Source organism: Corapipo altera, unplaced genomic scaffold (genome assembly GCF_003945725.1).
Source record: "Corapipo altera isolate COAL_440 unplaced genomic scaffold, ASM394572v1 60913, whole genome shotgun sequence".
Lineage (NCBI taxonomy): Eukaryota > Metazoa > Chordata > Aves > Passeriformes > Pipridae > Corapipo > Corapipo altera.
In genome coordinates, this window is record NW_020885044.1 from 7,773 (window position 1) to 19,879 (window position 12,107).

Sequence of the window (12,107 nt, forward strand, 5' to 3'; positions counted from 1 at the left end):
TGTGTTTTCTGTGTATGCAAAGGTTAAAATGTCTCTAATCTCAGACTATGTTCATTAACTGAAGTTTAATTATTCATATAATGTATCGCTATAAACTATAACTTTATGAGCTTCATGTAGGAGATTGCATTAATCCTTACATTATTGTACTTTGTACTTTTAGAGGTGTTTTTCACAGTATGATGACTTCTAATCTACGTTGCTTTTCTCTCCTGCAGATGGACCTCCAGTTGTAGCTCACTATGATATATCAGACACAAACTCAGACCCAGAAGTGGTGAATGTGGACCATCTGTTGGCAGCTGCAGTAGTTCAAGAGCACAATAATTCTTTAGGAAATCAAGACTCAGGATCTACCTGGAGAACCAGAGGACTGCTAGATGAACTGAGTGCTGATAGAGGTTTGTTTAAATTCTCTTCCTCTGACATTTGTTCCAACATCTCAGTTGATGTCTCTCCCTTTCTTGCTTTCAATATTTTTATAGTTTATACAGCTTTAAAAGGGAGTACGGGACTGGGCCCTGGGCACACACAGGGTTGGCCCCAGCAGGGAAAAGGAGAGGGGAGCTTCGTCAGCAGGGACTGCACCCTGGTGGGAGAGGAGAGGGGGAACTTCGAAGCGCACAGAGGTTTGCCGGTCAGGTTTGGGGGAGGGGAAGGGTGTCGGGCAAACCATAGGGGTCCTCAGACTGGCAGGAGGGTGGACAGGACAGCCCTGTATGAAGTCTCGCAGGTGAGCAGTGTGTGGGAAGATATGTGGTAACACAGTGGGGAGACGATAAGGTCAGGGTGGATAACGGGTTCTTCTGGGGGGTTGGGGGTATCGGCTGGACTAGGGTCTTGAGAGGTACCCCAGCCCTGGGTGGGTATGGGGGCTAGAACGGTTTGGTTTTGGCTCACCTGTGGCTACTGCCCAGGTTCGGTTTGTTTTGGATTTATTTATTGCGTCGTGAAAGCATGGTCAGGACAAAGGGATGTTCCTGGGTATTTCCCTGGGATTGAATATAGATGGGTGGCAGAAAAGTAGGGAGTGAAAGGCTTGCCCTAACTGTTTTAATGGGAAAGAAACCTGTGTACCCCTGTGCGGTTGCGAGCTATGCTGGCCATGGTACATGCCTTCGGTAGGGTCTCCCATGCCAGACAGGTCAAAACTGAAGGATCAGATAAAATCTGTCCATGGGCAGGATGAGCTCGTTAGCCTTCTGGCAGTCATCCTAGGAGAAGGACCACTCTAATTCCAAACCCGGGCAGATGGAGCTCGCTTAGCCCTAAGAGAAGGATACTCTAATTAAACCTACGTCCTGAGGACCTCGCTGCCACTGTCCAAACTCGCTAGGCCCTGGCAGATGAACCTTAGGATTAAAGGGTGGGTCCAGTTCCGTGCATGCTGCGTCTCACCTAAAAAATCCACTGCACAGGCTTGAAGGTTATACCCACAATTGCAAAGCCCTGTAGCAACGGACAAGGGTTGAAATGGCAGGTGATAAGGTGCACTGGAAACTGCAGACCCAACCCCACATGCAGGCGGTTCAGGACATTGGTCGTTAGAGACTGACCCCGGAGATGACAGTCTCTTTGGGCAGCATCCTGAATGATCAAGCAGCCTTTTTCAAGGAGAGCACTGCTTGCTCCACTCAGAGAGGGGCCTAGAAAAGGTGACCTAACCAAAACTCATCTCCCCCTTCACCCAGTTGGTTAACTGCGGCCAACGGGCATCTTCTTCTAATGCGTTCACACAAAGATCAAAACACAAAGGCATACACCTGCCTCCAAAGGTGTACCCAAATTGACTCTCGCATGGTGGAACATCAGAACCATGCTTGAAACTGTGGATAGTGGACGTCCTGAGCATCGCTCTTCCCTAATTGCTCGTGAACTATCATGACTCAATATCGACATCGCTGCTCTCAGCGAAGTTCATCTCCATGAGGAAGGTAGCCTTAGAGAACATGGTGCCGGTTACACACTCTTTTGGTCAGGTAAACCCAGAACCAAAAGGCATCTCTCAGGAGTTGGCTTCATGATTAAAAACTCTATTGTCCATAAACTTGAAAATCTACCGACAGATCATTCTGACCGCATTATCTCCCTATGCCTTCCCCTACACAAAAAGCAACATGTTTTCCTCTTTAGTATATATGCCCCAACTCTCCAAGCTGACCCTGCCGAAAAAGATAAATTTTACACCGACCTGCGCCGCCTTACCCAAAAGGTGCCTGCAGATGATAAGATCATTATCCTTGGTGATTTCAGTGTCAGAGTAGGAAAGAACTTTGAAGGCTGAAAAGGAGTATTAGGCAAGCATGGTGTTGGACACTGCAACGATAATGGTGGATCAATCTAGCTGAAAAAACTCAATTATGCGCAGATACTGGTGATTACAGAGGATTCTATGAGGCCCTGAAAACAGCATATGGGCCTACATACCAGGTCCATAGCCCTCTACTCAGGGCAGATGGTCAAATGCTTCTCACAGATAAAACCTCCATTCTGAATTGATGGTCTGAACACTTTCAGACTCTTTTCAGTACCAATCATGTAGTTCAAGACTCAGCAATTCAGCACATTACACAACAGCTCATGAAGGATGACTTGGATATTGCCCCCACTTTGGGAGAAACCCTTAAGGCCATACAGCAGGTGAAAATTGGCAAGGCAGCTGGGGTTGATGGAATTCTACCTGAAGTCTGGAAACATGGGGGCCATGCACTCCATGCTAAATTTCACAAGTTTGTGGTGCGCTATTGGGAACTAGGCAAACTACCATCAGACCTTCGAGATGCAGTCATCATCACCCTGTATAAGAAGAAAGGAGTTAAATCAGACTGATCAAATTACCATGGTATTACTCTGTTCTCCATTGCTGGCAAAATCCTGGCAAGAATACTTTTAAACAGACTAATACCCACTATAGCAGAAGGAATTCTACCTGAAAACCAATGTGGTTTCAGAGCCAACAGGAGTACCACAGACATGGTATTTGTTCTCAGAGAAGTGCAAGAGAAGTGTAGGGAACAGAACAAAGGTCTCTATGTAACCTTTGTTGATCTCACCAAGGCTTTCGATACTATAAGCAGAAAAGGTCTGTGGCAGATTTTGGAACATTTAGGTTGCCCTGCCAAGTTCCTTAAAATTATCATCTCACTCCACGAGGATCAGCACGGTCTAGTTAGATATGGCAATGCACTTTCTGAGCCCTTTCTAATAACCAGTGGTGTGAAACAAGGCTGCGTTCTTGCACCAACCCTATTCACAATTTTTTTCAGCATGATGCTCCAAAGGACCAAGGCAGACCTCGATGATCAGGACGGTATCTACATTTGATATCATACTGATGGAAGCCTATTCAACCTAAGGCGACTTAAGGCCCATACTAAGACCTTAAACCATCTTGTCTGGGAGCTGCTTTATGCTGATGCCGCCGCCGTTGTCGCTCACACAGAAGTAGCTCTTGCAACATTTAACATCCTGCTTTGCTGAGACTGCTGAGCTCTTTGGGCTGGAAGTCAACTTGAAGAAGACAGAAGTTTGCTATCCACCTGCATCTCAGGAAGTCTTCCATCATCCCCATATCACCATTGGCGAATCAGAGCTCAAATCAGTCCAACAGTTTAATTACCTAGGTAGCCTCATCTCCTCGGTTGGTAAGATTGACGGAGTGATAGACAACAGGTTAGCAAAGACATATAGAGCTTTCGGAAGACTCCATAAAAGACTTTGGTGAAATAAACACTTGAAGAAAAGTACAAAGATCAATGTTTACAGAGCCATTGTGTTGTCTACTCTTCTATATGGATCCAAATCATGGATCATCTACCGCCACCACCTGCGACTCTTAGAACGCTTCCATCAACGCTGCCTCCATACAATCCTAAACATCCACTGGTCAGATTATGTGACTAATATGTCTGTTCTAGAACAAGCAGCAATCACAAGTATTGATGCCATGTTGCTGAGAACACAGCTGCTCTGGGCAGGGTACATCTCAAGGATGAAGGACTACCGCCTCCCCAAGATCATGCTTTATGGTGAACTTACCACCAGCTGTTGCAAGAGAGGAGTCCTGAAGAGAAGATACAAGGACTCCCTGAAACAACATCTCAACCTTGGCCATATTGATCAACTTAACTGGTCTACTCTGGCCTCCAATTGGGAGGTCTGGAGACACGCTATCTTTAACGCTGCTGATGCTTTTGAGAAAGTACGCAGGATCACACTTGAGGAGAAAAAGCAACGCAGAAAGAATCATGCCTTGCAGAATATACCACCTAAGGAGTCTTTCTGCTGTGCCTTTTGCAACCGGACATGCCTATCTCATATTGGCCTTTTTGACCACCAGCGTGCTTTTAACAAACGTGGGTAGAGCCCTCCCCAAATCTTTGTTCACGAAGACTAGCCATGACAACTTTAAAAGTTCCCTATGTGGATTTTATAAAGAACAAGTACAGGTGCTTTTTAAAAAGGTCTGATATTTATTCCAAAATATAACTCATAAAAATTGACAAAGATTCCTGCAATCTTTTGGACACTAATTTTCTTAATTTTTTTTTCTCCTTTGTTTCCTTCTAATTAATACTTGGAACTTAGGTCTGGAGTTTTGGTGTTGGGTTTTTTTTAAATGAAAATGAACTAAACTTGTTTCTGAATGATTGATTATGATGACCCATGGCACCAGCTAGTAAACTGGTCTGCTAAAGAAGAGTTCAGAGCCTGGGTTCTGAGGCAGAGTTGGTTGATTTCAGCTCAATCTGGGTGCCTCCAGAGAGGGACCCTAAACAAATAAATTCCTGGGCCTTTATAAACCTCACAATCTGTGCACTCAATCTTCACGTGCCCTGCATGCATCTCTTGGTCCAATGGTGATTTATGGTCTGGGATCATCTAACACCTCATTGGATTCTTTCTTCATGTCCATATGGGCAGACCATTAACTGCTCTTCCAACTTGGAGCCCTCCGGGATCTCAACCCTTCTCTGAAGGTATCCAGTCTTTGTTTACTCCCCTGCTAACAAACAGGGTTCATTTAAAGTTCACCTATGCCAAGCTTTGAGCAGGGTCCACCCATGCTAAACTGTAAGCAAGTTACAATTAAATTTAAAACTACACAAATAATTTCTAATATTATATAAGTAAATGTAATTTAATCCCCAACAGGTCATAATCTCATTTTAAGTATTGGAATTGTCTGTGTGTTTCCTGTTTGCCTCTTTATTTATTTAAAATACAAACATTAATTATTCCCATATTCCATCTGTACCTTAGAAAATTGGACAGACCAACATCAGATAAAGATGAAGAGTATGAAGGTGCTGGTGAGCTTAACATCAAGAGACAGCAAAGAAATTTCCTTTGAGAAAGCTGTTCAGGGAAGTAGTAAGGTCGGTCCCCTGGGAAAATGTTTTTGCAGGTGCTGGGGTCCATCAGTGCTGGCCACTTTTTAAACATCACCTCCTAAGGGCACAGGAGCAGGCAATTACAAAATGCCGGAAGGCAAGCAGGTGAGGCAGAATGCTGGTTTGACTGAGCAGGGATCTTCTCTTAGAAATAAGGCAGAAAAGGAAGCTGTATGCCCAGTGGAAACAAGGTCAAGTGACATGGGAAGAATTCAGAGATGCTGCTTGCTGCTGTAGGGAGAAAATTCATGCGTCCAAAGCTCAACTGGAGTTGAAGCTGCCAGAAATGTGGGGGACAATATAAAGAGTTTTTGCAAATACATTAATGGTCATAGGCAGTATAGAAATATCATTGACCCGTTACAGGATGAGGATGGTCACCTACAAACAGATAGAGACCAGGCAGTTTAATGCTTTTTTTGCCTCTGTCTTCAACATGGATGATGGACCAAGGGGGTCTCAGTGCCCTGAGTTGGAGGACCATGACTGTGAGAATGATCAACTCCCAGTTGACCCTGAAACTGTGCAGGATCTACTGCTCCAGGTGGATTCTCACAAATCGATGGGGTCTGATGAGATCCATCCAAGAATCCTCAAAGAGCTGCCGATGTCATCGCAAAACCTCTCTTGATGATTTTTGAGTGGTCTTGGGAATCCTGAGAGGTCCCATCTGACTGGAAGTTGGTGAACATTGTCCCAATTTTCAAGAAGGACAAGAAGGAGAACCCTGGAAACTACAGACCTGTCAGTCTCACTTTAGTGCCTGGTAAAGTCATGGAGAAGATTATTCTGGGAGGTATTGAAAAAAACCTGTGTCGTAGTTTTAGTTAAATGGGAAGGATTTTCAGTGATAAATATTTCATACCACCATGTAATTTGGAGCTTGGGGACCACCCCTGTCCAAGCTGGATCAGGGGAAGACTGCCCCCGGGGTCTCAGAACCCACTGGAAAGGTGGGTCCCTGGAATCGAGCACCCTGGGAAATAGGGAGTCAGGAGATAAAAGGCAGGTGCAGGTCAGAACTGCTTTCTGTACTTGGTTTTTGCTTGCTGGAGCACCATGGACTCTCAGAGTCTTTGCCAGAGCGCTCAGCCGTTCCTTTGCTGTCCAACCAAGCTCAGATACAGGGTAACCACCATAGAACTGTCTTCGGAGCACTTTTGGAGCTATTTCGCAATAGCTCAAAGGCTGTCGCCAGCTCGGGATTCCCCTTCCCAGAGTTTCCACTGCCTCAGATGCAGACGTTTCTCTCTATGACCCACACAAAGCGCTGCAGCCCCACGACCAGAGCCCACTCCGTCCCACTAGGCCCCACACCGTGTTGAGTCAGTCCAGGCTCAACCACCAACATTCACATGGTTGCTACATCAGAACCCTCAGCAGCACAAGACTTTTGGGGACAAAATATCCTTCCAGGTTTTGTTTTAACCTAGGGGGAGGGGGATAGCTGCTATTGTTTTGAGGTTTTTTTATTTGTTTCCCTTTCTAGTAAAATTTTAATTTTTTCCTTCTTCATTCAGCGTCCTCTTAATTTTTACCTTTTCTATATTGGGAGGAGGGAAATAAAAAAGGAGGATTCATCTCATTAGATGTCTCATCTCACAAATATATTATCATTAAACCAAGACAACCTGAAAGACAATGCAGTCATTGTTTAAAGTCAGCACAGCTTCATGGAAGTCCTGCTTATCAAACCTAATTTCCTTTTATGACAAGGTAAAACGAGCAAAGCTAGTTGATGATTTCAGTAAAGCTTTCGATACTGTCTTAAAAACACCTTCCCCCCCACCCCTGCTTCCTTCCTTCCAAGTTCTACCTCCTCCCCCCAGTGGTGCAGGGAGATGGGGAATGGGGTTACAGTCAGTTGTTTCTGCTGCTGCTAAGGGAGAGTCGTCTTCCCCCTGCTCCCATGGGGTCCCTCCCATGGGAGACAGTCCTTCACGAACTTCTCTGGCGTGAGTCCATCTCACGGCAACAATTCTTTACAAAACTGCTGCCATATGGGTCGCTTCTCCATGAGGTGCAGTCCTTCAGGAACAAGCTGCTCCAGCGTTGGTCCCCCACAGGGTTGATGCCAATTTGTGCCCCAAAGAAGGCGCGGAGAAACTGCTCAGAAACAGAATTTTCAGTCTATAAGCAGGAGGTATTTATTTACGGCCGGGGAGTAGCCCAGGTCACCCTGGACAAACTGCTCTGCCCGAGTAACTTACAACTGAACTTTTTATACACTTTTTGCCAAGCAATTACATCACACATTATGAATACTCATTATATTGCAACATCTATTTTTAATATTCATAACAGGCGGAGTTAGAGGCGTGGTCTTTAATTTGGGGAGAACTTCGGTGGTTGTTCCTGTTCTTCATCTTCATGAACTCAGTGTCCTTTCATCATCATCTTCATAAACTTTTGAACCTTCCCTAATTTGTGTAGTTTCCTTGTGCATTTGGCAGGTGTTGCAGGGCAGAAATTGTGTGAACAATTTCTATTGCATTTCTGAGACCTTTGCCTTGGCATGGCTGGGTGCAAACAATAAAATACTGCACCACTAATATGATTGCAGGCCTTGTGCCAAGGTGAAGGAGGAGTTGTTTTGTCAAGAAAACAAGTTTTATGGACACCTGCAGTTATCCAATTAGTACTGTACACCACAGTATGTTTCTCTTATGTATCCAATGTAACCTGGGGAAGAATCACATGCCTGTGTGTCACAAGTAGCATATAAACTGCCTTTTCTCTAATAAAGGGGACATTTTTGCCAATCATATTGATTCGTGTGCAATTCTGTCCGAACCCCTCCGCCGTTAGGCAGGGATTTCCAGTGTCTGGCAAGAGTACCTGATTTCTTGGCTTGTCCCTTTTCTTATCTCCCTTTGTTTCTCTTCTATATGTCCTTTTTTGTGTGTCCTAGTATTTTTAGTTCTTTCTGTTCATGCTCATGTTCTCTCATGTCAGAGTGTCCTGTATTCTAGTGAATTTCTTACCTCCGCTGTTTCTTAATACTAAGTTCTCTGTGCCTTTGCTTAAAGCCCGCATTTTGTGTTTAACTCTCTAATCCTTGTATTGCTCTACTAAATTCGCTTTCCAGGTTTTACCTGGTTTCAGGGCCACAAGTCGTACCAGCGAAACCTGCTCCAGCGTGGGGTCCTCTCTCCACAGGCTGCAGGTCCCTGCCAAGACCCTGCTCCAGCATGGGCCTCCCACAGGGTCACAGCCTCCTTCGAGCATCCACCTGCTCCGGTTGCAGGTGGATGTCTGCACCCCGGTGATCCTCCATGGGCTGCAGGGGGACAACCTGCCTCACCATGGTCTGCACCATGGGCTGCAGGGGAACCTCAGCTCTGGCACCTGGAGTACTTCCTCCCCCTCCTTCTCCACTGACCTTGGTGTCTACATTGTTGTTCATATGTTCTCATTCCGCTCTTCTCTGGCTGCAATTTTCATCTGCACAATAACTTTCTTTACCTTCTTAAATATGTTATCACGGAGGCGTTGTTATCACTCCTGATTGGCTCAACCAGCAGTGGGTCTGTCCTGGAGCAGGCTGGCATTGGCTCTACCAGACATGGGGGAAGTTTCTAGCAGCTTCTAACAGAAGCCACCCTGTAGCCCCCCCCCCCCCAAGACCTGGCCACAGAAACCCAATACACCCTGGAAGAGGACAAGCTCTAAGAGAGTCATTAATTTGCTTGTCATGTGTTTGTGAAGCCCACATATCTTGCCGCCCCCCCCGTACATGTATGATACCAAAGCAGTGAGATGAAGTGTGGAGAACTCAACTGTCTGACAGCAATCATTTTTAAGCATCATTTTCTAATTATTTTTCACCTCTAGGGATCTAGAGCAGTCTGGTGTTGGCAAAAGAAGCTCCAAAGGGGGTGATTATGTGGCTGCTAAAGGCTAATAAAATACTGCTTTTTGTGGTTCTGATATACCAGTAACACTAGTGTTCTGTCTGGGGAATTAGGAGGAGGGACAGTGGGGGTGATGGAAGATAGTATGTGAGTTTGGGCAGCTGGTATTTATGCCCAAGTATGAGGATAGCAGTTCTGACTTATTTTTAAACACTTGAATTTTTAATTATAATGTGTTGACTATTTCTGTTTGCTCTTTAGCCTAATTGTTAGTTGACATCATGAAGAGGTGCAATGAGAAATTCCTGAGATATCAGGAAGAGGAAAGCAGCTGTAGTCTTACACATTCAAGTGTATGATGTGTATTGCAGTACAGCCTGGGCATCTATGCTTTCGCTCGATAAGTGCATGCAGTCTGCCTGCCTAGTAGAAACTAAAGTGCACAAACAACCTGGGAAATGAGTGAATATGTTAAACTGGGTACTGCAAAGGGAGGGTAAAAGGGAAACAACCTGATGCCAACCAGAAGGCAGTTGAGAAAGGGATCACAACACAAAGAAACTAAGCTCTGTTCTTACTGATAAAACAGAGGTAGGAAGTATGTTTGTGTGCATTTCACAAATGGGCAGATCACGCTGGCAGCTGACACTGTGGAGGAGGTAGGGATTAATGAGGTAAGATGTGATTGAATGAACAAAGAGTAAATATAGAGAACCATGAGGGGCTTTGAACACTAAACCTTAGGGAGATAAGTTGATATAACTTGATCTTGTTATAATGGGATCTCATTGTAACTTGGTCTTGTGATTGGTAGCCATCTTGGCCACAGCGACCACAAAGCGATCGAGTTTAAAATCTCTGACAGGAGGAAAAGTGCCATCAAAACTTCAACCCTGGGCACGAGGAGAGCAGACTTCAGGCTGCTCAGGGAATTAGTGAGTAAGGTCCCCTGGGAAAACACTTTTGAAGGTGCTGGGATTCCACCAGGGCTGGTCACTTTTTAAATATCACCTCCTAAGGGCACAGGAGCAGGCAATTCCAAAATGTCAGAAGTCAAGCAGGTGAAGCAGAAGGCAGGTTTGGCTGAGCAGGGACCTTCTGGAGCTAAGGCAAAGGAAGAAAGTGTATGCCCAGTGGAAGCAAGGTTGGATGACATGGGAGGAATACAGAGATGCTGTTCACCACTGCAGGGAGAAAATTTGTGCGGACAAAGCTCAACTGAAGTTGAAGGTGGACAGAAATGTGAGGGGCAATAAAAAGAGGGGTTTAAAATGCATTAATGGCAAAAGGCAGTGCAGAAATAACGTTGGCCCATTCCAGGATGAGGATGGTCACCTCCCAAACAGGGGCATAGACAAGGTGGAGATGTTTAATGCTTTCTTTGCCTCTGTCTTCAACAGTGATGACAGGTTAAGGGGGTCCCAGAGCCCTGAGCTGGAGGACCGTGGCAGGTAGAATGATAAAATCCCAGTTGACCCTGAAGTTGTGTGGGATCTGCTTCTGCAGCTGGATCCCCATAAGTCTATGGGGCCTGAAGGGATTCATGCAAGAGAATACTCAAAGAGCTGGCTGATGTCATTGTGAGCCCTCTCTTGATGATTTTTGAACAGAGAGGTCCCATCTGACTGGAAGCTGTCAAATGTTCCAATTTTCAAGAAGGGCGAAGAGTAGGACCCTGGAAACTACAGACCTGTCAGTCTCACTACAGTGCCTGGTAAAATCATGGAGAAGATGATTCTGGGAGTTATTGAAAAACAAAGGACAATGCAGTCATTGGTTACAGCCAGATTAGCTTCATAAGGGGAAAGTCCTGCTTGTCAAACCTAATTTCCTTTTATGACAAGGTAACTCACCTAGCTGATGAAGGGAAGCCAGTTGATGTAATCTTTTTGGATTTCAGTAAAACTTTCCATACTGTCTCTCACAGGATCCTTCTGGACAAAATGTCCAGCACACAGTTGGATAAACACATCATGCGGTGGGTGAGCAATTGGCTCACGGGTTGAGCACAAAGGGTAATAGTGAATGGGGTAACATCAGACTGGCGACCTGTCACTAGTGGGGTTCTGCAGGGCTCCATCTTGGGCCCAGTGCTCTTCAACATCTTCATAAATGACTTGGATGAAGGACTGGAAGGGATTCTAAGCAAGTTTGCAGATGACACAAAACTGGGAGGAGTTGTTGACTTCCTCGAAGGCAGGGAGGCCCTGCAGAGAGCCCTCGACAAATTAGAGGACTGGGCAATCACCAACCATATGAAGTTCAACAAGGGGAAGTGCCAGATTCTGCATCTGGGATGGGGCAACCCTGGATGTACGTGCAGACTGAGGAATGAGATGCTGGAAAGCAGTGCCGTGGATAGGGGCCTTGGGGTCCTGGTTGAGGGCAAGTTGAATCTGAGTCAGCAATGCCCTGGCAGTCAGGAGGGCCAACTGTGTCCTGGGGTACATCAGGCAAAGCATCGACAGCTGGTTGAGGGAGGTGATTGTCCTGTTCTGCTCTACTCCACACTGGTGTGGCCTCACCTTGAGTACTGTGTGCAGTTTTGGGCACCACAATATAAGAAAGATATAAAGCTCTTCAAGAGCATCCAAAGGAAGGAAATGAAGATGGTGAAGAGCCTTGAGGGGAAGCCTTATGAGGAGCAGCTGAGGTCACTTGGTCTGTTCAGCCTGGGGAAGAGACTGAGGGGAGACCTCATTGCAGTCTACAACTTCCTTGTGAGGGGAAGAGGAGGGGCAGGCACTGATCTCTTCTCTGTGGTGACCAGCGACAGGACCCAGGGGAATGGTATGAAACTGTGTCAGGGGAGGTTTAGGTTAGATATTAGGAAAAGGTTCTTCACCCAGAGGGTGGTCGA

At 45.7% G+C, this 12,107-nt stretch overlaps 1 protein-coding gene across 1 annotated transcript in view; it reads left to right on the forward strand.

Moving 5' to 3' along the window:
- Positions 1–218: 218 nt before the first annotated feature.
- LOC113959488 (uncharacterized protein C18orf25-like) overlaps positions 219–12,107 on the forward strand; it is a gene marked incomplete at its 5' end in the record, with an annotated part of 29,598 nt that continues 17,709 nt past the window's right edge. The window contains one exon of the mRNA XM_027668557.1: positions 219–401. Within this exon, the coding sequence (XP_027524358.1) occupies positions 219–401 (183 nt within the window). The remainder of the gene's footprint in view (positions 402–12,107) is intronic.